The sequence below is a fragment of the Homalodisca vitripennis genome, chromosome 3 (assembly GCF_021130785.1).
Source record: "Homalodisca vitripennis isolate AUS2020 chromosome 3, UT_GWSS_2.1, whole genome shotgun sequence".
NCBI classification, from domain to species: Eukaryota; Metazoa; Arthropoda; class Insecta; order Hemiptera; family Cicadellidae; genus Homalodisca; species Homalodisca vitripennis.
In genome coordinates this window covers 122,295,001-122,322,678 of record NC_060209.1, presented here as the reverse complement: position 1 = coordinate 122,322,678, position 27,678 = coordinate 122,295,001, and the positions used below count along the sequence as shown (strand labels likewise).

Genomic DNA, 27,678 nt, shown 5'->3' with positions numbered 1-27,678 from the left:
CACTTCAATAAATATTAATATATCACGCATTAGGAAAATGTAATTGTAAATATTTGTCATACTCACTAATAAATGTTACCATTTATATTCAGTATAAACCTTTTATTATGTTTGATGTAACAAACAGGGCAACTACAGTAAATTTTATCGGTCTTTGAGGCTCCATGGGTTATCTCAAAGTCTGTTTAAAACAAACGAAGAAACTGGGCTGACCGATCGGCTGTTCTCATTTCCTAAGCCAAGTCTTGGAGAAGAGGTTATGTTTGTTAGATGTTAAGCGTTGTTATTATGGTTCGTGTATAGTGGTAGGTTACAATGTTTCTTGGTGCATGAACTGGAAGTGAATGTTCATTTTGATTTAGATTTGAACATTACTAAAATATTGTGGGGCAAACAAATCTCAAGTCTTAACTTTTAATTTTTTTTTAACAAAATGAAAAAAGCTTCGTAATATTGTTTGAGATATGCCCATTGGTGTATATTCAGCAAAATGACAAGATTAATTGTTCAATTGTTGCCTTACTCAAAAATACTTGGTTATAATTTGACGTACAACAAATGTATTTACTGGATAAAGAATGGGTTAGTTGGTTCTAATTCATTATTAAGTTTAAATGTACAATATTGTAGACAATTTTCTTTAAACAGTGGATTGCCTAAAGATATATCTAAAAACATTCATTTGTCTTCAACACAAGGTTGTGAAACTGATAGAGATATTCCAGAAGAGGAAGTTTTCTCCTTGACAAGGACAGTAGAGATAGAGGACCATTCTGAATTGTTTCGCAACACTCTGTATCCTACTTCGAATGATTTCATAATTAATCAGTTAAAGGAGTGTCACACTGTTCAAGAGTTAATGGATATTTTAATTAATAACTCTTCATCACTTACTAGCGAACATTATTGTCAGAGCATCTTGATACTATGGGATATAACTCGACCTGTCAAACTTGAAGATGAAAGAAGAACCAAAGATGTCATGTCTGATATAAACACAATCCTCCCAAGAGTTTTATATTGTATATCTTCAAAAATGGATGGATTAACTCCTGAAGCACTTGTGTGTTCAGTGTTATATTCCAATAGAATGGGGATCAGCTTAAGACATCCATATATTGATGCTTTGTTATCAAAAATCAGCAATCTTCTCATGAATGAAGATGTAGCTGAATTTCCTCTTTCTGCTCTATCAAGATTAACAATTGCACTTGTGGACAATGATGAATTGTGGTCTAAATTATTTCTAATCAAAACGTTGCCCTTCATTTATAAAAACTTTGGTGAGTTTTAAGATTATTGTTTGGCTTGTTTCAATGTTAGATTGTGTACATTGCATATTAAATTAATAAAACTTATGACCTCACTTTGGACATTTGCCTTTGTTATATGTTACAAAATGTGCAACACTATGTTTTGACGATTGAAATATACCCTCTTCCTCATAAAAACAAATTTTAAACAAAGAATAAAGATGTAGTCTAAACTTTTGTTGTTTTTGAATTTCATTTTGAATATTGTTCCTTAATTACAATTTCAAATAAGTAAGTTACGGCACTTACATTGAATCATTGTAGTGATAAAAAGCCACTGAAGATTTAGAGACAGTAAAATTAAACCTGTATTGCATGTCTCTAGCTAGGCCTTCTGTCTATCATTAACATCAAGGGTTACATGTCAAATTTACATTACACTAAGTACACACAACCTAAAAATACAAGAGTATTGTGTACTATTAGTGGTTGGGCAAGTTTTACTGACAGTATTTTTATCTGATGTTAATAAGTCTACTGTGTATATGAGTAAAAATAATATTTATCTTCAGTTTTCTCTTACGTCAATGTAAAAATTTCAAAGAAAATGTACCTAATAATTTTTTGTATAGAAAGTAATTTTGCACATCTATCTGAGTAAATCACATTATCCTTTTTGGCATTGACTTGAAGAATCATCTAGATCAGAGTCTCTTTTTTATTATTTATAAGTGTCGCCTTACATTTTCAAATAAAGTACGTTATAAAATAAAAACAATTTTCAACTAAGAACAATTATTTTGTAAATAACTAAAGTGCTGTCGTAGAGGCAACCATCTTTTAAGTACTCAAATTATAAATATGATAATCACCATGATAATGAAATTAAGTAAAGATACAGTACTTAGTATGACATTTTTACATAAACTTGTAAACACCCTTTCTTAAATTATTATTTAACTATGAACCCATTAGCCTCCCACTTTAAAATTTCGAGAATCACTGATCATGAACATAAACCATTTATAGAAAGTTTTCAAAAATGAACTTTTTCAGAAAATAATGAAAATTTTGAAGTAGATTTGGGATAAGCAGCCTACAATCGTTATTCGGTTGTTTTCATCGAATGGTTCGATGTTTTTATCCGAAGGAATAATTTGATGTTACAATCTATTTAATTTACCATATGATTTCAACTTATTAGTTATAGTAATTTTAATGTAAACTATAAACAGCAAGAAGTAACTAATATTTTGAGACTTTGAAAATGGTCATGAATATAAGGAAAATACGTGAAACATTTCTCACAAGCAACAAGCGTTGTTTAAGTGGCTTCAACATTTGGGTTTAGTTCCTGGTAACCAATGGGGAGACTTCTTTCCTCCATTTCACAAAAGCAGTTAATCATTGATATCAAGCTAGGCAAGTTATAAATATTGTAAGGTTTCTTTAATATCTATGTCTAGGCCATAGTTGATTTTGTTGTTTTGTAATGTTAGTGTTAAATTCACATTTTTAAAATTGCAATGTACGAGATTCTTCTTGTTACTGTAATTATTATAATACAGGTAAGGATGACAAGATCAAGAGCTAGTATGTTCCAAACTCTGTGTGCCATGCAGGATGAATTATCCACTTCAAATAAAATATCAGACACTACAGATGAAAAAGAACAATTTGATAGGGATGGAATCGAGTAATAAAGTTAAAAGAAAGAACAAAAGTAAAATTAAATCAGAAATTAAAATAGATATTCAAACTAAAGAACTTATAAGTTCCAATCCAACTGAGATATTCAACATTGTGAGTAGTATTCAAAAAACTAGTAGTCGGCCTTTAACTGAAATCACAAATAATGATGTTCTGTCCAAAAGGGAATCCGAGCAAATAAATTGTACTGATATCAAAAATCTGAGCAAACCTGAAAGGAGAAAAGGAAAGGCTCTTGTAAAAAGTTTGTCCACTGAAACCTTAAATGTTGAAAGTAAAACAGAGTGAAACACAATGCTTTAAGAACGAATCATATGAGACAAAAAAAGAAGAAATTAATTCTTCTATTACTATGACTTTTGATGACAGAAAAACTGTAAAGAAAAGTAATAAAAGCAAGGGCAAGAAAGCCAAAATAGCAGACGAAAGTGTAACAAAGGAAGTGGAAAGTTCTGTTGAAGAACCAAGTAAAAATAATCAATCTGAAAATGTAGATGCTGAAAACAGAACATCATTGGAAATTCCATATCGCGAGGATAATGAGAAAGAACGTAATAATGTCCCCATCACAATTGCTGATAGTAAAAAGCCTCGAAAGAAGACAGGAGGTCGAGGTAAGAAAGCTAAAGAGCAAGAAAGGATCCTTAAATCAGAAGAAATCTGTTAGAATGTCACCACAGAGTTGAGTATTGATTGTCGAACTGAAGAACGTTTGACCCATGATAATTCACCTGTTGAAGATAAAAGAAGGAAACGAAACTGTAACACAAGTAATGAGATGGAAAACTCTGCACAGAACACTAATTCTAGTGTGCTACCTAAAGATGGACAGTGTGAGCCCAAAAAACAGAGATTACAAAAAACAATTAAAGAGAATAATTATGACAGGAGTGTTAAAAAAGAAGAACCAGTTTTAGCAGAGTCTTTGATGGTGCCGGAATCAAGAGATAAGTCTTTAACTAGTGAAACACAAAGCAACTCTATTATGTCAGACATAACTGAAATTCCATCTACTTCTAATTCAAGAAGAAATGTTAAGAATGCAGAATTTAAAAGCAATAATTCTAAACTGAGATTATAACTCTTATTGTGTACGATTGTTACATATCGAATTGTTCAATAAAAACAACCGAATAACGAGTGTAAGCCGCTTATTGAAGTCTCCCTGTTGATTTTTCAAAAAAGCTTCTTGCAACAAAGTATGTCATATAATATGTCAAAATAAAGAGCATTTATATAAAACTGAGTAAAATAATACCACCCCATCTCTCTAGCTTGATTATGAGAAAAGCTATGGTGATTTCAAAATATGTCCAGTTGTTTTGTTACTAAACCGTAACTTTGAAACCGTTTGAAATATTTGGGAGAAATTTTCCTAATCTTTATGAGGACTACCTTCATACCAAATTTCATCAAATTCTTAGGTGTTCATGTTTATATCCTGTATTCATTTGATATGGCCTACAACACAAATTAATCCTGACTAACAGAAAGCATTTTCCCCAGTTAAATAATTATTTAATTTATATGTCTAAATATTCATGCATGTGTATATTAAACTAAATACTTCTTATTATAGTCTTGTATAATTTGTGTAAACAAGATCTAAATAAAAAGCCCATAGCCTATATCTAAAATAAGTTGTTTTTCAATCTAAACAAAACCATGAAATTTTAAATATATATAATGTATTTTAAGATTGAAAACTCAGATTTGGCTTGAGCGGTTGGTCACAATAGATTGAACAAACATTGGTTTGTAGCTCTTTAAGCTATGGATTATAGAGCTAATGTGCTCTTTTGTATACCATATTATAAACTAATAATTAATTGGTTTATTCAGATAGGTGTACCAACAGTGAAGATTTCAGAGCCCTCACCATCAGCATGCTTTCAACAACTCCTTACTTGACAGAAAACTTGCTGGTTGAATATGGAGTATTAACAGAGGAATTGTTGAGGAATGGAAATTTAAATAGTAGTCATACATCGATCCTTGTGAAAGCTATTTTGCTGCTAAATAATATATATTACAAGCCAGATGCACGTTTCATGATTTATAAACTGCTTCATATGATAAGTGGTAACCTGGATAAGCTATTTTTTCCTCATTTTATGGATTTGCATAAGGTAAGAGAATTTGAAATAAAAAACCCTTTTTGTAAGTAGCAGAGTTGCAAAAGAAACTTTTCTTAAGTTGGCTGTACTGTAGATCTCTAATATTTTATGTTCTAAATACTTTCTGCAGTGATTAAATTTTGCTTCCCCTATCTACTCACCAGGATTTATATTACTTGAAACCAAACCAGCTTAAGAGCCAGCTGTACTGATATCTGATTTTAATCCCATACAAGATGTTAAACCTCATACACTTTTCCGCTCTTATTTGTAATCTTGGAATAAAATTATTAGAGGTGTATAATTTTAAAGGTATGATTAATATGCAATCAAAAACTTTTGGTTTCTTAAATATTTTATTGGTTGTTTGGGAAAAAATTTCAACACTAATATTTGTTGTTTCAATATTCAAAAAGTATAAACATTTTAAGAAAAACAAAAAAAAAACATTACAATGCGTATCTTTAAAATAAGACATATTTTATAATAATATAAAATTAAAAATAAAGTGTAGACTAATAATGATATTGCATAACTAAAGTTTAATATTGTTCTTATATGTTTAAACTCAAGGTAGTTTCACTACAGGGACTGGCTCATTGTGATTTCTATTTAGTTACGGTTATTATGGTCAGGAACCAGTAGCAGTGTTTGTTTTCTAAAAATGAGGTCAATATTGGATTTCATAAGTGACAAAAAGTTGCTGCTTCAATTAAGAAAATATACTTCTTTCGTGATGGTTTAAGTTTTATTTAAGATAGTGCATGTATCTTAAAAAATTATATCGATACAATAATTTACAGGTTGTCTGGAAAAATCTGGAACCAAGTTACATGATAATGGAATTGGAAAACATCAAGAAGAAACAATCACTAAAGTTGCAATTAATGAATGATGGGCATTTCTCACCTATTTATTTCTACTTGGTCACACTTCCAATGAATGCACAGAGTTCATTGATTTTACAGGTATATATCAAGTCTCAGTGTGAATATTCTTATAATTTCTCACACAACTATTTTCAAAGTATAGAACAACTATTAATTTATATGAGGGCTATACAGAAAGTAAACTATGTTTCGCTCTGACATCACGGCCATTTTGATGTTAGGGAATTTCTCCGTTCTATCCAGGTGTGCTAGTGAGAGATTACTGTCGCTCCTTATTTTTTTACAGTAGCAGTTTAAAATGTATGATGCAATTGAAAATCCTGCGAGTTGCGAAGTGCAATATTGGTAATACGGTTTTTGTTGACTAAGCACAATAAACCAATTGAGATTTATTGCCAAATCTTTGAAGTATTTGGGAACGATGTGATTACTGAAGGTTGAGTGCGTCAGTGGTGCAATAGGTTTAAAAATAGCTAAACTGATTTGCATGGTAACGAACGAAGTTGACGGACAACCATTGTGACGGATGAAATTGTCTCCAAAGTCGATGAGAAGATTAAAGAAGACCACTGATTCACAAAAACATAATTCTCACTTAGTTTTCTTCAAATTTAAAGAAGTTTGTTATGCAGAAGTTAGGTTACCATAAATGTTGTGCATGATGGGTACCCATAATCTTACCAGAAACCCATAAAAAGCATATAGCTGCAACATTTACATTTTTGGATACTTACGAAAAAGTTGGTAACTTGCTGCTTGATAAAATCATTACAGGAGATGAAACCTGGGTAAAACACCTGAATTGTGAAACCAAATTATAGTCTATGGAGTGGGGCACACACTCCCCCAAAAATCAAGGAAATGCTTGCAAACATTTTTGGTATGGAAGATTATAGCAACTGTTTCTTAGGATAAGAAAGGAGTCCTTCTTGTTGATTTTTTTGAAACGTGGCACAGCCATAAATTCTGCGAGGTATTGTGAAACCTTGCAAAAGTTAAGAAGGCCAATACAAAAACAAAGTGCAGAGGAAAGTTAATTTGAACAATTTTATTTTTGCAAGTTGAACGCCCGACCACACACATGCAAATCAGACTCGAGAAATCCTGGATGCATTTAAGTGGAAGGTGTTTTCACATCTGCCTTACAGTCTGGATCTTGCACCCAGCGATTACCACACGTTTCCAACAATGAAGACCTGGCTTGAGACATAACACTTTGATGGCGACATGGAACTGCAGGAGGGTTTGACTACCTGATTAAAGTCTCAGGTGGCAAAATTTTTTAATACTGGAATTTCAAAACTAGTTCACCGCTATGTTGAGTGCATAAATTTGTTTGCTGACTATGTTGAAAAATAGTATTTTAGTGTCACTTTCAAATGTATACAAATGTAATACAATATTTTTTTTGTACTTTTTTGATATCAAAACATAATCTACTTTCTGGATAGCCCTCTTACATTACAAATTAAATGACAAATATGACTTGTTTGCGTGTTTTAATTTATGTAATATTTGATGGATCAATATATAGATAATTTGTATTTTGTATATTTTTTAATGAAATCTTATTACATCTTTTTTATTGCTGGAAGTATTCTGTGGTTATGGTAATAACACAATGATGTAATATATATATAGCGTGCCATTAGTGAAGCAGAGAACTTGGAAAGTCTATTGTGTATTCTGTCTAACCTGACCACCACCCAGATGGAAACTTGTAATATGCTCTGGACTAAGGCAGCTGACTTGCTGATTTCTAAGCAGCCAGTGGACATCAAAATGTTACAACGAGTCTGTTTAAGGTAGGTAGAATTTAATACAATGTGTTCATTTTCTTAAGTTGACCTATGTCCTGGTTGCTTCAAAATAAACTTGAAGTGCAGTAATACATTAGCAATGTATTCTTCAAAAGTTTCTCATTGTATAATTTAAGTGCATGATTTATATAATAACATACCTCTTTCATTAGTTAAATTTGAGGAATGTTTTTAAAGTAAGTGCCGGTTTTTATATATAAAAACCCAAACTATATTTTTTTAAACAAATTTATTTTCAGCTACGTATGTTTCTTTATTTTTCTACATACAGTAGAGTCCTGGTAATCCGAGGTGAATGGGACCAGAATGTACCTCAAATTGTGAAGAACTCGAATTATACGGAACACTTTGAGAAAAATTGGGTTATAATTAGAACTGAAAGCAAACAAAAGAAATATGCTTTTATTACAAATACCAGCATTAAGAAATTACTTACAGAGGCCCAAAGATGCAATGTTTACTTAAAAAAACTGTCTAGAGTTTTTTCTTTCACCACACTACAGCGTTTGCGGGCAGCCATGTCTCTCCATCGCCGAAGCAATAACGTGTCTGCCGCTGTCACCTCTGCTTGCTGCTCTACGTAGCGCAGGGCCGCATCCAGTGCCGCGTAGCCGTCGCTGTGAGTCATTGCCGGGTCTGTCTCCTGCACACTTTCTTCTTCCTCACTCCCGTCAGCTGTCATGTCTGTAACCATCTCAACTATGGTGTCGTCTGTTGTCTCTCTAACTGTTCGTCCCTACTCATCCACTCTCCAATATCAGTTTGATTTGTCCCATTGCAACCAGGAAGTCTGTTTATTAAATTTATTAATGGTAGATCGTCATCTTCATCATCATTTTCAATTTTATACACTCCGATTTTCTTCCATGATTTCTGGATTGTTTCTGGTTTAATTTCGCTCCAAGCTTCAGCGATCCAATAAATCACATCCTTGATTGTGACTTTTTTCAGGAAATCTTTTATGGTTGCCTCTCCTTCAATTGTTTGAAACATTGATTGCAACAAATGGCGTCTGTACTTTTTTTCAAAGTTTCAAGTACGCCTTGGTCCATAGGCTGAATGAGGCTGGTCACGTTCGGTGGCAAAAACATCGTGCGTATGCCATCGCATTGCAGTTCCCCTTCATCTGGGTGTGATCCTGCGTTATCAAGTGTTAAGATGGCTTTAGAGGGTAGGTTGCTTTTCTTCAAAAACTTTTTGGTTTCAGGAACAAATTCACTAAAAAACCAGTTTTTTAAAAATTTGTTTGTCCATCCATGCGTTTTTTTGTTTTGTATAAGTTGCTGGAAGAGTTGAAATAGACATGTTTTTAAACGCACGAGGCTTAGCAGGCTTGCCAATGACAGTTAGTTTTAATTTATGGCTTCCCGACGCGTTTGAAGCGGCTAGCACAGTCAGTCAGTCAGTCTCTCTTTGCTTTTTTTGTGACCCAGAGCAGCTTTTTCCTCTCGTGAAGCTAGAGTTTTTGATGGCAAAGTTTTAAAATTCAAACCAGTTTCATCACAGTTGTAAATCTGATCAGGTGTTAAATTTTTACTTTTAATAAGATTTTTTAACTTTTCACAGAACTGAACAACTGCCTCGGAATCCGCCAAAAGTTTCTCCCCACAAATTTCTAACTGCCTCACGCCATAACGTTTTTTCCAACGGTCAAGCCATCCTACACTTGCCGTAAAATCTTCCTCACCTTCATTGATTTCATTGCGAAAGTACAATGCCTTTTCCTGTAAAATAGGTCCGGAAATAGGACAACTTTTGTTTCTTTGTTGACAAAACCATAAAAATAGGGCCACGCTAGTTTTTTCATACTCTGCTTTCTTCATAGACTTCCGCTCATTAGTACACTTTTCCGAGCACTTTTCTGATGCAAACTTTTCAATTTTATCGCGATTCCTTCGCCAGTCACAAACTGTCACTTCACCAACTCCGTACTCGGCAGCTAATTTTTTTAACGTTTCACCTTTATCAAGTCTTTTAAGAGCTTCTAGTTTTGTTTTTATCGGTACAAACTTTATTTTACTTTTTGAACTCATAGTTCACTGTACAATGAACACATAAACACTTCAGAAAATACTTTTTTACTAAAACTTAATATTTAGACAACAAGTACTGTACGTTGTAAATAACAGACGGGTAAGCGCACTGCGATCGTAATCTAGAACAACCGTACCGCAGTCGAATGTGATGAGCAACGGACTGATTTATTTTTAGACAATACGGGGCACGATGTTCCGTGGCCTTGACAATAGGGTGGGGGTGGGGCGGTGCAAATGAAGTGGCACTGATGAGTCAGGCTGCCGGCTTCTCCAAGTAGCCTAGCACTCAGTTTACAGACATGCGCTCGGGTGTGTTGTACAAATATGTCAATATCACATTTTATTTTTGTACATGTGTTGGCTCGGATTTAACGGAACCTCGGACTATCGAGACTCGAACTATCGGGACTCTACTCTACTTGCCTTATTGATATTCCTTTAAACTAAATTTTGAATTTCTTAAAAAACATTTGCTGCTTCCTTTTACAGCTAAGAGTTTATGGCTGGTCTCACTTCTTCGTCATTGTTAAAGTGCTTCCCACCAAGACGATGCTTCAAGTGATGAAAAAGGTGATACTTACTGGGGAAGGGTCAGGGCTGGTGGTTGATCTATAATTTTACATCTGAAAATGTAGTCATTGCTTACTTGGATAGCAGTGTAATGTCTGGCGTCATCAAGAGCAAAATTTCTTTTGACAGGCTACTGTATCGTATGTTTTGTATCGCTCAGCAGAGCGTGGTTAGGGTCACACAGTAGTCTTCTAGATTGATTGTTGTTCCACGTGGCATGATTCCACTAGCAAAATGTTAAATTACTAAACTTAGAAAAATAAGAAATAAACTGTAATCTGCCATAACATTGAATTGTATTTTCAGAACCACATTTTTTTAAAACATAAACAAAAAACATCTGATGGATTAATTATAAAAGGCAAAATTAAATCAATCATATATATCAATTCTCCCCCCCTAAACTTCACATTTCAATAGCTGGTCAACATGCCTCCTCCAAACACTTCCATCGTCCATTTTAACTTTGTACAGTAGCGAACTTTCTTTTTCCATAATTGTTCCAAAACTCCACTTGTATCTTGAGTTGGTGTAATCTCGAGCCTGTACTCTGTCACCCACCTGAAATTGTCTGCGTACGATTCGTGTAACTTCTTGTGCATTTTTGCTATCTGGTAGTAATAGGCTCAAATGAGTTCGAACACTTCTTCCAAACATTAAGTTGTATGAGTTTGAGCCAGTTGTGTTTGGAGATTGTCGAAGTTGCATCAAAAGCCTGTATAATTTTAGCTCAATCTTTCCCCCCTCATCTTCCATTGCCCTCAGTGATTTTTTTACTGTTTGGACATAACGCTCAGCTTGTCCATTAGACGAAGGATGGTAGGGAGCTGTAGTTTTGTGTACAACACCATTAGCAGATAAGAACTGGCGAAATATTGTAGATGTAAATTGGCTTCCATTGTCTGAAACTAAGACCAAAGGAAGGCCGAATGTAGAAAACATTTTTCTTAGCTCCTTCATACACCATTCTGCTGACGTGTTTTTAGTAGGGATTACTTCAACCCACTTGGTAAAGGCGTCCACAACAATGAAATACCACTGACCTTGTATCGGGCCAGCAAAATCTATGTGTAATCTCTCCCATGGTCCTTGAGGGGTCAGCCATGGATGATTCGGTTCTTTTGCAGGTTGATTTTGTTTTAGTCGACATTGTTTTAAGAAATAAACTGTAATCTGCCATAACATTGAATTGTATTTTCAGAACCACATTTTTTAAAACATAAACAAAAAACATCTGATGGATTAATTATAAAAGGCAAAATTAAATCAATCATATATATCACAAAATACCATGCCTACTCAAAAAAACTGTTGCCATCATCTATTGCTGTAGAATTTCTTTGAAAATGGAATTCAAAATTTAGTTTTAAGGTATGAAAAGTTTTTAAATAAATAAGGCAACTATATAAAAATGAAGAATTGTATATAAAACTTAAAAATAAATTTGTTAAGAATAATATTGTTTATGTTTGTATGTATAAAATAAGATCTTTACTTTAAAAACGTCCCTGATATTGATGACATGAAAAAGCATTTTTCTCTAAAGGATTTAGAAAATCACATTGAAATGCTATATGTCATATGGGCCTAACCTCTTTCTTGTTGATAAGTGTTACCCCCTATAACTACCGACATGTTTTCTGAGGAAAGAAAAACCTGCATATCTTAAAGTGACTAGAAACATGTTACCATCAGTTAAAGGTGTTGTGACGATAGTTATGAGGATTGACGTAGTAGAAGAAAATCAATAAAATATGAGATATGGCTATATGATTTTTAGATTACTAAGGTTTACCCCAACTTTATCCACCCTGAATATTCTGTCATTCTGGAAGCAAGTACAAAGATCATTTTAGAACTGACTAAAATGAGAGGTTTTATCAGTTTCAAGTGAAAAAAATCACTAAATTTGTTGTAATGGCAGGTATATGAACTTCACGGCTCGAATGGGCTCATACCATCACAAACAATTTGAGTCTCGTATGTTGTCTACGATTACGACCGAACTGGTGGAGGGGACAGCAGGACTAAGACCTCATGTATTCGCTATGCTTGCAGCATTTGTGCTGTCATCGCATCATCATGGCCATGGTCTCTCAGATGATATCATGCCCCGGCTGCTCTCCATGATGAACCAGTTTGACATTGAGTGCTGTCTTGTGTTGTCTCGTGGGCTCAGACATGGTATGCTCCATCACAAACTTCAGAGCTATGTAAGTTTCTAGCAGATTCTCAGTGTTACTCAAATGTTTACATACTGATTTGATCAAGTGAAACATATGTTATATTTGTTTTCCGAAAAATAAAAGATTTTATATCATTCAACACTACTGTCAATAAATTATTGATACAGTGCTACAGTTAAGTAAAATGAAGAATGTCATTGGTCTTTAATTTTGATAACCAATACAGTTTTTTGCAAAATAGATTCGAAAGTTGTTGTATTATACTATGTATTATAGGTGTTCTGATTTGTTAACTTGATTCCAGCCAGTCTCTTCCTTTTTTTTTATTACTATTAGATGACTCAGATTCCCGCTATTTTCTCACATGTCTCACTATTATTATTTAGGGGACGAGTGTGTTTGAAGTTACATGTCAACACCATTAGTACTGATAATGTCACAGTGACGTTAGAGTATTATTTTTATAAAGAAAACTTTTTTTATAAAAGTAATTATACCCCGAAATTGTAATACTAATTAATTAATACAATAGGCTAAAAAACTAAGTTTAGGATTTCATGTGATATACCCTGAATTAGGGCTGGGCTTGAATAACACAATTCGATCTCTGAATTAATAGGCTTCTGCTAGGTGTGTCATCTTGTAGTAGGTTAATTTTTTCACCTTCCTGTTTATTAATCACCATATTAGCACTATCATTGTAAGATCCTTTCTCTTTTAATTTAATTAGTCAAATTAAAAAAAATTTTTTATTCATTGATATTAGTTTAAATTTTTGTTTAAACATAATATTGTATGGTTTTCCAATGTTTAAGATAACGCATTAATTTAAGGATCTAGTGATCCTGGCATTATAAATAATGTAGAATGTAAAAATGTTTGTTTCAAATTTGTTATTTAAATATAATGATTCAATATTTGTCAGAAATTTCAAACCAGATTTGAATAGATTTCTAATAAAATTGAAAAGTATAATCTAGTTTAACCTATATTTTACCTCATTTTAATATACAGGGTGTCTCAAAAAGAACACATGTATTTTAAAAAGCTATAATTGAGTTTATTTTAATCACACAAAAATTATTAACACCAAAACAATCAGCAAACAATCCAATTTGAGAATTCGGCCATAAAATTTTCAAAGCATTTAATGAGTTAATAAAAACTTTGGAAAGATGGCTTCCTTCTGCGTTAATACACATTAAAAGTCTTTCTTCAAAGTTCCCCATCACTTTCATCAGTGTCCTGTGATACAGCAGCAATTTCTTGATGTATTACAGCCTTAAAATCTTTTTGTGAACGAGGTTTACAACAGTAAACTTTAAATTTCAAGTGACCCCATTACAAGAAGAAATCACATGGCGATAGATATGGTGAGCGTGAAGGCCTATGGAGATCGCCGAAATGTGTGATCACAAGAAGAGAAAACATTTCTCTAAAGACTTCATTGTTGCATTAATTGTGTGGGCTATGGCTCTATCCTGTTGAAACCATATTTCTGCTGTGTCGATTCCCAAAGTTTAGACCCAAGAACAGAACCTTGTGGGACTCCAGTTTGAACCTTCCATTCTTCCAATAGTTATTTTCTCAAATAACCCTTAGTATCAGCAAAGGGTATCTCAACAACCTGTTTTAAGGTTTATAAAATAGGATGAGGTCCAATAATGTGTATTCCCTCTGAAATCCAAGCATTCAAGTTTAGTTAGCAATAACGAATGGTTCATGACATCGAAGGCTTTAGTAAGATCCAAGAATAAACCCAAAACATGGTTCTTGTTATCAAATGAGTGTGAGACTGTAGCCAAAATACTATAAACCGTATTGACAGTAGACATTCCTTGAAAGCTAAATTAATTTTCATACAAAACACCTTTTAAGAGACAAATAATTTGGGAGTTTAATAAGCACTAAACTTTCTAGCATTTTTGAAAATGTTGATAATACTGAAATGGGGCCGTAATTGTTAATGTCATCAGTTACAAATGAATGATTAGCAGCGTAGACCATTGGCTCAGCCAATATGTCTGCACAACTTATGACGATTTTAGATGAAACTTCAACTCCACTGAATTGCTTGTTTTTAAGGATTCTATTACAGAAATAGTTTCACTTTTATCTGTTGGAGCAAGAGATATAGAGTCGGATACATTAGAAGAAGATTCTGATTTTGGAAATCTAATTGAAGAATTCACATCAGAGTCTATAAGACGTTGGCTTACTTCTACAAAAAAGGTATTAAAGTTTTCAGATACCAATTTTGGATCACGTATAAGATTTCTATTTCTGTCATCAAGCACTATATGTTTAAAATTGCTAGTTTATTTACTTGGAATAAGATCCCTAACAACATTCCAGGCAGCTCTCTGTTTGCTGGAAGCCCCACTGATGTAGTCAGATATTTTATTCACCTTGGCAGAATGAATTCTTCCTCTGAACTCCCTCTTGGTTTTGAGGACACTTTTAAAGGATGAGAAGATTCTTGATGTTTGGACAGTGAGTAGAGAAGAAGTAGTTGGTTATGCAATTTCTTTAGATTTCCATCTAAAGGGATCTTCATCTTAGGACCATATGAGCCAAATTTGAATCTTTTTTCGGAAATGTACAATCAAGATAAAATTATGTGGTGGCAAGAAGAAAGGAGTCACACATTTCGTCAACACCTAAAACTGCAAACAATTCATGCTATTGCTCATTTTCTAGAAGTCTTCTCAGATCCTGTAAACCTTTTGAAGTGTAATGTTGCTTGATTAGGTTTTATAATACTGTTTATTGAGGGATGAAGGGATATTAAATCTATAAGTTGCGCATGATGATCCGAAATTCCTGTAACCAAGACATAAGATGAAAACTGATTTTCCGCAATATTACTAAAAATGTTGTCTATAATAGAATTAGATCCATTAAATTCTCTAGTAAAGCCGCTTATTGTGCTTGTTAAGCCAAACGAGTTCATCAGATCAAGACACACTGTAGATGAAGGACTGACTGTGTAAAAATATATATTGAAGTCCTCAGAAAGAACAACATAACTATTTAGACGGACAAACGCTTCCAGGCAATTTTGGATTGATACAAATATTCTTTTAGTTCTGGAGAGCACTGATTAGGTCTATAGAGACAAATAAAGATAACAGAATATAAGTTACACTCCACTCTGACAGCACATAGCTTACATACACCTTAGACTAAGAACTCAGATAGGTCAATCGGACAACAATTTCCTAAATGTTTTACTAAAACACACAAACACCACTGCCTCTCTTTACAGAGCGACAGTAACCTGAAGCAACAGATTAGTTAGGTAAGTTAAAAGTGTCAAGTTCAACTTGATTTAAGAAATGTTCTGACATACAAAATTCATTAGGAGATTATATATCTAGTAGAAATTCAATTTGAGACATTTTAGCTTTAGCATCTTGAACATTCTGATGTATTACTCTGAGATCTCGTAAAGAAGGCTTGTCTTTTGACGAGTGATCACTGTTTGTCAGAATGATGAATTCTATGCCAAGAGAATTCATCATTCTGACACAGCACCTATAGCGGCTTCATAGCACCTAATCTTTTAGCACCTAATCTCATACCACCTACAGAAAAAAAGTCGTCATTTAGGTGCTGTGATATTAGGCGCTATAAGGTTAGGTACTGTGCAACGATCCACGGTTCGTTTAGGTGCCGTGAGACTGTTTCAAGTTTCAGTGTCACAGCACCTCTCGCTTTGTTCCAAAGGGGCCTTGGTGGGGACAGAGGGGATGGAGGAGAATCCAACCTTGCCCCTCACCCCGCTACCGACGACCCGCCATTACTGTCCTCTACAGCAGGGCGAGCAGTCGACAGCACAAGGCGAGGCGACACGAGATAGACAATTGTCTCCTCGCACAAGAGAAGGGTCCGTGCGCATGGCGTGCGGCGGTTGTTGATTACAACTAATAATGGCACCAAAAATTATTTACCATGAATTTGAATGAATGTTTAGGCCAAACCGCAAATCTTGCACATAATCCAATAATGTAAATTATTTGTTCATCTAATTTCATTGTGTTTTACATTTTTATATAAGTTTTTATCGTCATTGGAATTAAATGTGTTCAAATCCTATATTCCGTGCACTGAAAACCGGTAATAATTTGCATTCAAATCTATATAAAAATAGGCAAAGCCTTAAATCATTCATCACTTATTATGCAATTTCCCTACGTCAGACAAAGTAAATATTTTATACACGTAAGTATCATGACTTACATAAAAAGCAAATTTATTTGGATTAAAATGTAACATCCATAGGGAATTTCAACCATTAGAAGAACTATAGTTTAGCTTTTTAACCTCCCAATGTTCTATAACAGTGAAATTTGACTCACGAGTTTTACATTTTCAGCCGAAAAATCTAGCTATTTCATGCCAAACTGCTAGATAAGTGTTATAATGAATACAAGTACTATACATATATGATGTTTTTGTGAACCAAATACGAGATTACTTAAAATAACCCGAACGATGTTAGAAGCATTGAAAGACTCGACAGAGTGTAACATAAGTGGTAGCGCACAGACGATTCTTCTTTATCTTAAAATCAATAGAGTTCTTATTTAGACCAATAAGAGCATATGTACCAAGTTTGAAGTCACTAGGGCCTTTATAATGAGAGTTATCGCACAGACGGACGCACAACAAACCATTTCAATAAAGCCTAGCAGTTTCCGCACAATCCGTATATATATATACTAGCAGTTACCCGCGGCTTCGCACGCAATTTTCTGTTGAAAAACTGGACAATATATCTATGTATTCTTTTTCTATAACATAATAAACAGTCTCGAGATAATCGATAGTCACTCAAAGCTATTGCAATCTCCTGATCCAATTTAGATTTAAGTTTAAAGAACAGAGATTTGGGATCCTGAAGTCGTAAAGTGAAACAGTTTTTATAAGATTAGTATTTTCCTCCCACATTCCATGTTAATTTATTGACGTTCTTCGGTGGCTTCAGTAACAATAAGAGTTAGCCTTTTTATCCCAATGACGAAAGTGTATCGTACAACTCAAAAATTGCTGCGGTCAATATGGGTCTGTTCTGGTCGTATAAATTCACCCCCGGTCTAATCTATTTATAGTTCCACAATTGATTTATGCTGTTGCGCTAACCAAAACAATGGTCTCATATGTTGGTTTCGGAATCTAACTTAGGTTAAATTTTGATGATTAAGTGATTTTGATATATTTACCGATCGCTAAATATGTATTAGGGGTATATGCTTCAAGTATTAGGGCAATATTATCTCCATTTGCTTTTCAATAACTACAGTAAAAAGGCCATACACAATGTTAAAGGAACTAACCAGATTAGATTACGTTATGTGCAAACATTCACAGCTTTATACAATAAGGTAGTTGTTATAACAGCGTATAAATATCATTTCTATTGTATTAGATGGATTATTGATCATTGGCGCAATCTAAATTTAAAATTAAATAACTTCGTATTTGCAATCTACATTACACTACTGATTAAGCACTTTACAATAATTCAATATTTACTTAAATCTAAATGTAAACACATGTTTCTGCCTCTTTGATAAACTTCAGCTGAAAGTGTTAACAGCTACTCTAAGTGTTAATTCAGACCAAAAGCCCAAAATACCGGTTCCAAATTTCAGCACAATCCGTATAGCAGTTTCAGCGTGATTCGAGGACAAACATCTTAACATCTAAACATACAAACATCCAAACATCCAAATATCCAAACATTCAAACTTTCGCATTTATAATATTAGTGGGATATTTATCTTATTACAGATTGCGCCAGTAACGCACTTATAAGAGCGTGTCTTGTTTTGGCTGTTCAATGAAAATAACAACTTGTTATGAGTCTTTATAAAAATTATTAATCAGCCTGCTATCTCTGAATTTTGGTGTATTGGCGCGAATATCTCTCTTAGTAATGATTGCATAACAAATTTAAATTAATGTTTAAATTACATTGTCAAAGCTGAACATTCATATATTAAAAATGAATGTATGAGACCATGTTAAACAAGTCGTGAATCTTAAAAAGAGGATGAGGACTATTAGAACATTACTTGAAAAAACTGAGAACAAGTATACAGTAAGGCTTCAGAAAACCCATATAACATGACATACAGTGCAAGACGACAACATCAAAACGTATATTAACACTTTTGTTGCTGGTATATACTGAGTGAGATCGACTACTCTCAGTCCTCCCACTGCGTCGTAAGAAGTTTGCCGCAGTCTACTTGTAGACTGATTGTTGTTAAAATTAATCTTCCTGATTTTTGAGGATCAAAGTTATTAATTGTTTAGGACGCAATCTCAATACCTCTTAAAATGTTCCATATGATACTATTAATAACATATCCATTTCATTGTAATCTATTTATACAGGATGTATTACATAGGAAAGAAATAAAATATTATAATATAGAACAAAAATAGGCTTTCAATCTCGGTTTTTTATTGTATATAAGAAATTATAATTATCATAAATAAACTCTAATTATTGCCTGGCTCACTTGCCTACATAACGGGCATTGGATATTAACCTGGCAACCATGCAGTGTGTCTCAGCACTCAGTGCACTGGCACAAGGCACAAGGAAAGACCACATGTCCTTTGAATCAGGCACACTGCACAGTTACGAGGCACGCAGCAGGAGTGCCCCGTGAAAAATACAACAAATATTGCAATTTGTTTTCTGAGTAATTATAACATGCCTATTTTGTTTTTTGTTTACTCTGCAATGCTCAATAACAATATTATATTTATTTCTGCTATTATAATTATGCAAGTTGCTAGTCAAAATTAATGATGACATGTTTTTTGTAATATACAATACTGAGTCAAAAATATATAAATTTATAGAAGTTTCCACCAAAGCTTAATAAAAAGTGGATCACAGTGTTCTAGTGGTTGTGATTTTGTTATTATTCTGATAGCTTTGTTTTTCAGGATAATGATTTCATTAATTTTAGCGCTATTACCCAATAATATTAGGCCATACCTTGTTATGGATTAAAAATAGGCATAGTATGCAGATTTAAAATATTTTTCAGTAACACAATTTATAATACGTCTAAGTAAAAAAATTACTCTACCAAAATATTCCTAGAAATTTAGCACAAGAAAAGAAATAATTTGGTGTGTCAATTGTAGGGGTTTGTCGTAAAGTAAACAAAATGTTTTGAGTTTTGACTTCATTTAGTAAAGATCCATTTGATCTAAACAACACTGAGACTTTCTTAACTGATTCAATGACAAGAACTTGTAGTTTGTCAAAGTTTGAATGGATATTCTAAAGAGTTGTTTCGTTAGCATATAAAAGAGATTTTAACCTAACAACGGTAAAAAATTAATTTATATATAATAAAAACATAATAGGGCCCAGGACTGACCCTTAGGTACAACAATCCCGATCACCAAATTGTTGGACCGATTTCCATTAATAGAAACAAACTTTTCGCCTGCGGTTAGATAAATAGTCTTTAAAGAACTCTTTAAAGCCGGATTCCCATTAATACCGTAATAGTTAAGTTTTAAGGCCCTGCTCAAGTCAAATATGTTACCTGAGCAAAGGCTTTAATGTCAAAAGTGTTTAGGACCTCCTTAATTAGTGAATAAATTGCATCAATGGTGTATTTACCTCTTCTATTGTAATAAATTTAGATTCATGTTATTTTCCAGATACGCAAAAGGTTCATCATGTAAAACAGTTTCTATTATTACAGGACAGGTAAAATTTATACTGGGCAATAGCTCTCAGGGAAACTCCTAGACCCTTTCTTAAGAATCGGGCAGATATACATATAGTTAATGGGTTCAAAAACGTATGGTAAATTCGTTAAAATATATTGTTAGATTTGTTATAAATGTCTTGGCGTTCTGAGTTTTTAACTCTTTTGACAGCTTTAATGACCTCATCAATTGAGACTTCTACAAATATAAATGTTTTTTTTTTTTTTTCAAAATATGGTAATTTCTTATTAAGTTCATTCTATTAACATGAGGCTTTTTGATACTACCCTTTATTTGGTGTTAACCGAATTGATAAAACAAATGGTTTAAGTTACCTGGAGTGATATTTATTGATAATGTCGATTGAGATTCTAAATGTTTGTATTTTCGTTTATCTGCACAGAAAACGCCTTATATTGGCGTTAAAAACCTCTCCCCAGGCCTTATATTGGTTACTGCTATTTTATATTTTTGCGACATTGTGAGTTCGCATCTTCTACGGACTTTTTATAACATTTCTAGAGATTTAAATAGTTAACACGAAGCCTGTCACTAGTAGAAAGTTTTGTCGATTTCTCCAAAAACAAAACTTTCTTTAATTTGGTCCAGTTCCCCACTATACCAATAATTTTGATTTCGACCTTTAATCTCACTAACTGTGGAACGTTGTTTTTTCACTGTAGAGTAAAATGTTTATTTATGAACTGAAATGGAGAAATATGCATGAACGAGTTTTTAGGTAGAGAATACTCTTCCATTACTAAGTACGACATTCCAATCATGTAAAAACAAATGGTTTGTCAGATCATCAATAGAGGATTCTTGAAAAATTAAAATAAAATGTGTCACTTGTACTTTTGGATCTAGCAAGGTTTTAGATGTTCCAGACAAAGTATTCTTTTGACTATTTAATATTACGATCCGAGAAAGAAAAATAAAGATGTTGCATGAAATAACCTGATCTAGGCAGACTAAAAAACATTATCAAGACAATGGGCTCCCCGAGTTTACAAAGGAAGTTTACAAGTAAGGAAGGGAAGTTTACAAAGCAAAACGTAGTTTTTTATAGCGGGTACTACTTCCATGAAAACGAGTAATCTAGGTTTATCTTCTTTAACATACGTTGTATAATCAATTTATATGACGAGAACTCTGTGTGTGTGTGTGTGTGTGTGTGTGTGTGTGTGTGTGTGTGTGTGTGTGCGTGTGTGCGTGTGTGCGTGTGTGCGTGTGTGCGTGTGTGCGTGTGTGCGTGTGTGCGTGTGTGCGTGTGTGCGTGTGTGTGTGTGCGTGTGTGCGTGTGTGCGTGTGTGCGTGTGTGCGTGTGTGCGTGTGTGCGTGTGTGCGTGTGTGCGTGTGTGCGTGTGTGCGTGTGTGCGTGTGTGCGTGTGTGCGTGTGTGCGTGTGTGCGTGTGTGCGTGTGTGCGTGTGTGCGTGTGTGCGTGTGTGTGCGTGTGTGCGTGTGTGCGTGTGTGCGTGTGTGCGTGTGTGCGTGTGTGCGTGTGTGCGTGTGTGCGTGTGTGGCGTGTGTGCGTGTGTGCGTGTGGCGTGTGTGCGTGTGTGCGTGTGTGCGTGTGTGCGTGTGTGCGTGTGTGCGTGTGTGCGTGTGTGCGTGTGTGCGTGTGTGCGTGTGTGCGTGTGTGCGTGTGTGCGTGTGTGCGTGTGTGCGTGTGTGCGTGTGTGCGTGTGTGCGTGTGTGCGTGTGTGCGTGTGTGCGTGTGTGCGTGTGTGCGTGTGTGCGTGTGTGCGTGTGTGCGTGTGTGCGTGTGTGCGTGTGTGCGTGTGTGCGTGTGTGCGTGTGTGCGTGTGTGCGTGTGTTGCGTGTGTGCGTGTGTGCGTGTGTGCGTGTGTGCGTGTGTGCGTGTGTGCGTGTGTGCGTGTGTGCGTGTGTGCGTGTGTGCGTGTGTGCGTGTGTGCGTGTGTGCGTGTGTGCGTGTGTGCGTGTGTGCGTGTGTGCGTGTGTGCGTGTGTGCGTGTGTGCGTGTGTGCGTGTGTGCGTGTGTGCGTGTGTGCGTGTGTGCGTGTGTGCGTGTGTGCGTGTGTTGCGTGTGTGCGTGTGTGCGTGTGTGCGTGTGTGCGTGTGTGCGTGGGTGCGTGTGTGCGTGTGTGCGTGTAGTGCGTGTGTGTGTGTGTGTGTGTGTGGTGTGTGTGTGTGTGTGTGTGTGTGTGTGTGTGTGTGTGTGTGTGTGTGTGTGTGTGTGTGTGTGTGTGTGTGTGTGTGTGTGTGTGTGTGTGTGTGTGTGTGTGTGTGGTGTGTGTGTGTGTGTGTGTGTGTGTGTGTGTGTGTGTGTGTGTGTGTGGTGTGTGTGTGTGTGTGTGTGTGTGTGTGTGTGTGTGTGTGTGTGTGTGTGTGTGTGTTGTGTGTGTGTGTGTGTGTGTGTGTGTGTGTGTGTGTGTGTGTGTGTGTGTGTGTGTGTGTGTGTGTGTGTGTGTGTGTGTGTGTGTGTGTGTGTGTGTGTGTGTTGTGTGTGTGTGTGTGTGTGTGTGTGTGTTGTGTGTGTGTGTGTGTGTGTGTGTGTGTTGTGTGTGTGTGTGTGTGTGTGTGTGTGTGTGTGTGTGTGTGTGTGTGTGTGTGTGTGTGTGTGTGTGTGTGTGTGTGTGTGTGTGTGTGTGTGTGTGTGTGTGTGTGTGTGTGTGTGTGTGTGTGTGTTGTGTGTGTGTGTGTGTGTGTGTGTGTGTGTGGTGTGTGTGTGTGTGTGTGTGTGTGGTGTGTGTGTGTGTGTGTGTGTGTGTGTGTGTGTGTTCAAGTTCAAGTTCAAGTTCAAGTTCAAGTTCAAAATCACTTTATTCAGGAAAAAAATACAGTACAATGTCATACATACACTTTTATCCCCCAAGGCGCAGAACTGCGCGTGCGGGGGAGCAGTTGGTGCCTAGATCCTTATTTAATTTGACTTATCATCACACTACATACCGTTACATTTAGAGCGAAAAAAACACATATTACATTTCATGCATAATTATCCAAATTCATAATTTTAACAGATCATTAGATTAACAATGCATACTAATTAATATATTAATAACTTTGATAAATAAATCCAATAATAATTCATATCAGCAAAAAATACATTAACAACTTAGATAAATAAATATAATAACAATTAATTTAGTCAAAAACATATTAACAATCTACATAAATAAATATATTAATAACTTGGATAAATAAATATAATAACAATCAATATAATCAAAAACATATTAACAATTCAAATAAATAAATATATTAACAACCTAGATAAATAAATATAATAACAATTAATATTATCAAAAACATATTAACAATTCAAATAAATTAAATATATTAACAATCCATATAAATAAATATAATAACAATTAATATAATCAAAAACATATTAACAATTTAAATAAATAAATATATTAACAATCCATATAAATAAATAAATGTATACATTTACAGATCAATGACATAACAATAAATCAACAAAAACAAACTATAATACAGATACAGAGCGTCAACCAGGCCAGACATAGCGACAATACGAGTGTAATAAATAGCTATATAATAAATAAATATATATATACACATTACAATAAGATAACATTCACAACTATATACTATATAACAAAAAACAATTATTTTATCAATCAAGAGGCAAGTTCTTGACATATTCCAGAGCTTTTAATTTTACCTTAGGTTTCTTTTCAAAAATAATGCTCTGCTCACAATGCAGCAAGAAATTGTTGTATATTTTAGGACCTATGTAACAAAATTGATGCCGACTCGATTCCTTGGTTACAAACGGAAGTTTTAGTAATAAATTCTGACTAGATCTTGTCACTCTGTTATTTTCCCTAAAATTCAAATTGACCAATGAACTTTTGAACAAACAGTATTACAGAGTATTGGTGTAGCTGTTTAAAAGGTTAAAATATTATTTTTCGGAAAATAGGTAGCTCATCCTGTCCATGCGTCTTACATTGTATATTAATCTTAAGGCATGTCTTTGATTCATAATTACACTATTTAGATAGGTAATATAAGTTCCACCATAGTGAATCAATCCGAACCTAATGAGACTCTCAAACCATGAAAGGTAAACATTTTTTAACTGGTCGCTTCTTACAAAATTTTTTTAAGTGATAGAGTACATAATTAACCTTTTTCTCAACTTTTTGGACAGAAAGTCTATGTGATGGTCCCATCTAAGGCGTTTATCCTATGTACAAGCCTAAATATTTAACATAATCTACTACCTATCAATATTTACTACAAGTACAACTATAAATACACTGATGCTTATGACAAAATAAATTAAATTCATGCCTATGTTGCTCATTGGTGAGGTGATAATCAAAAAAAACTATACATTTTAGATTTAGAGGAATTTATCAAAAGTCGATTAGATGACAACCATTGTGAAACCTTATGCAGATCATTTCTAATTTTTATCTGCAGTGATTGCCTATTATAGGCGCAGCACACAATGCAGTGTCGTCAGCATAGGCATACATGGATGAATACATCTCCAAGTCTAACAGGTCATTTATATAAACTAAAAAAAATAATCGGCCCTAAAACTCCACCCTGAGCTGTGCCAAAGTACAATTCTAAGGGATCACTCATAACATTATTAATCTTAACAACCTGCTTCCTCCCCTTACAAAAAGATTTCAACCATGTGAGAGCCAAACCACCAAAAACCATAGTATCTGAATTTATCTAATAAAATGTCTATGTCTAGTACATCGAAAGCCTTTTGAAAGTCAAGGTAAACAGCCACTGTATATTTATATTTATCTGACGCATTGACAATCGAGCTAATATGTCTTTTCAACTGCTAAATCGGTTCCTCTTCCAGGAAGGAACCCATACTGATTACGAGAAAAAAGCGACTTTTGGAAAAAATAATCTACAATTTTGTTTTTAATTAAAGTTTCAAAAATTTTAGCTATCACACTAATTACAGAAATTGGCCTATATGACGATACATCTGAGGGGACGCCTGATTGATTTAAAAATAGGGACTACTGAGGCTATCTTGAACTCGTCAGGCACCCTTTCCCTGTTCTAATGATCTTTTAAACATACAGTACAAAAGGGGTGCAAATATATCTAGGTTTTGCTTGATAGTCATTATATTGATACCATCAATACCAGTGCTACGCTTGTTTTTAATTGAATTAATAACATTTACGACATCTTCATAAGTACAATCAAAACTATCAATCAAAACATTACATTCATTAAAACTCTCCAAAAACAGATCACTTCCAAAGGCTTCAGATTTTAATTTTGAAATTACAGATGTGTAGTATTTATTAAATTCGTTAGCAACTTCAAATTCATTACCACTTACATCAACCAACCTATCCTCAACTCTAAATACACTCAGAGACTTGTTTTTATTTTTTACAATTCCTTTTATTACACTCCAATATTTTCTCGGGTCACCCTTACAGTCATCGATAAGAGAAGAATAATAATTCATTTTAACCCTCCTAATTTGTCCAGTAACATATTTTGAAAAATTATTATATTCCATCCCTTAAAACTAAATTACATTTATTCCTACAGTAACATTTTAAACAAGTTATTCTTCCTATTAATTAATCTAATTAGTTGATCTGTAACCCACACCTTTCTTTTCCTATTTATACTATTAAGCTTTTTTAGTTTGCAGGAGGCAAACATAACAGGCATTATAAATTTTGTAAAAATTAGATACACATAAATCAACATCATTTACATCATAAACATCATTCCAGTTAGCCATCTGTAACTGCCTCCTTAACATTCTGTAATCCAATAAGCTACAGTATTTTGGGCGCTCTGCAATGTTTACAATCTCTGATATAGAAATATTTTAATGCATAATGGTCTGTAATATGAAGCACGACAACATTAGACTCAATTTTGAATTTTAAAGAATTTCTTACAAGGACATGATCTATGCAAGACTGACTATTATTTACAACTCTAGTAGGTGTGTCAATTAAACTCTCAAACCCGAATGACGAAATTAAATTTAAATACTCTTTAGATGAATTATTATTCTTCAGCAAACATAGATTTCATATCACTACAATAATGGTAGGATTAAATTGTCTTACTCAAAATATAATCAAAATCAGTCTTGAATTGGTTAAATGTAAATTTACACTGTCTGTAAATGCCAAACACGGATATCTGGAGGTTGTGATTGTTGTGGGTGACGGTGAGCACCAGTTTCAATTATCTCGGCCGTGGGGACAAGGGTCAGCTGATAAGCGTACCGCAGAGTAGACTCCACGTACATGCAGACTCCGCCCGCCTGTCCGTCTGGTCTCGGTTGTAGCAACATGTCATAGCCAGTCAACTGATACCTGTCTCCCTCACCGCTCTTAATCCAGACTTCCGTGAGAACAATTAAATTATATGTTTCCGGCAAACTCTGAAGATAAATACATAGTTCATCGAAATGTTTTCCTCAAACTTCTAATATTTAACACAAATATCTTTAAATCATTGAGTTTACTGAAAACAGGATTGATCGACATAACAAAATTTTGTAACTCACAGTTTAGACTTATTTGACACTTTAAGGACACTGTTGCCTGTCCACTCACACCCAACAGTCTATCGATCTGTTCCAAGGACGTGACACGAAGCGTTTTTGCCACCTTCGTTCTTTTTAGCAAGTATTTTTCCTTCTTTCGTCCACACATACATCCAACCAGACAGTTTTTAAATTTTTTTGCGTTAAACAGAAGATTTTTGTTGAACGGGGTCAAGTGCTCATTAACATAAACATTTGTCAATGGTACACCGCCTGAAAGTCAGTCGATTTTACTTTGGTTTTTTTTCGCTTTTTGTAGGAACAAATCTCGAGTCTGCCTGTTAGAGAATTGCACAATAATTGGCTTGGGACCTGCTTCACGCCTAGTAGGTATTCTGTGCATTGCCTGGATATCATTTGGCAGGTTTAAAGGGACGCCAATAACATCCGAGAGTTTCTGCACAACTTCACTTACTTTTTCATTGGTTCCCTCTGGCACCCCCATCAATTTGAATATTCTTATTCCTATTGTACTGCTCCAAGCCCTCCAGTTGAGATTTGTACTGGGCAATATCCTCCCTAAGTTTGCAATTTTCTTTTACTAAAGAGTCTTGAGAGTCCTTCAAAGCTTTAACTTGAGAGCAATAACTACTTATTTTACTGTCGTATTCGTCAATCTTTCTAGAGAAAAATTCCAATGACTCCTTAAAACTCATTCATCTGGGTACCAAAATTTTTTTCGTATTGTAAAAATTGCAATTTAATCGTTTCCTCCTCCATTTTGACTAAGAACTCTTCGTGCAATTTATCAAGAAAAAGATTTACTAATAATATTAGCTTCTTT

At 34.4% G+C, this 27,678-nt stretch overlaps 1 protein-coding gene across 1 annotated transcript in view; it reads left to right on the top strand.

Moving 5' to 3' along the window:
- Positions 1–204: 204 nt before the first annotated feature.
- The window catches only part of LOC124358338 (FAST kinase domain-containing protein 1, mitochondrial), a 61,673-nt gene continuing 34,199 nt past the window's right edge, over positions 205–27,678 (top strand). Inside the window, exons 1-5 of the mRNA XM_046810638.1 lie at positions 205–1,283; positions 4,806–5,092; positions 5,884–6,048; positions 7,612–7,775; positions 12,321–12,609. Coding sequence (XP_046666594.1) covers positions 491–1,283; positions 4,806–5,092; positions 5,884–6,048; positions 7,612–7,775; positions 12,321–12,609 — 1,698 coding nt within the window. The 5' untranslated portion in view covers positions 205–490. The remainder of the gene's footprint in view (positions 1,284–4,805; positions 5,093–5,883; positions 6,049–7,611; positions 7,776–12,320; positions 12,610–27,678) is intronic.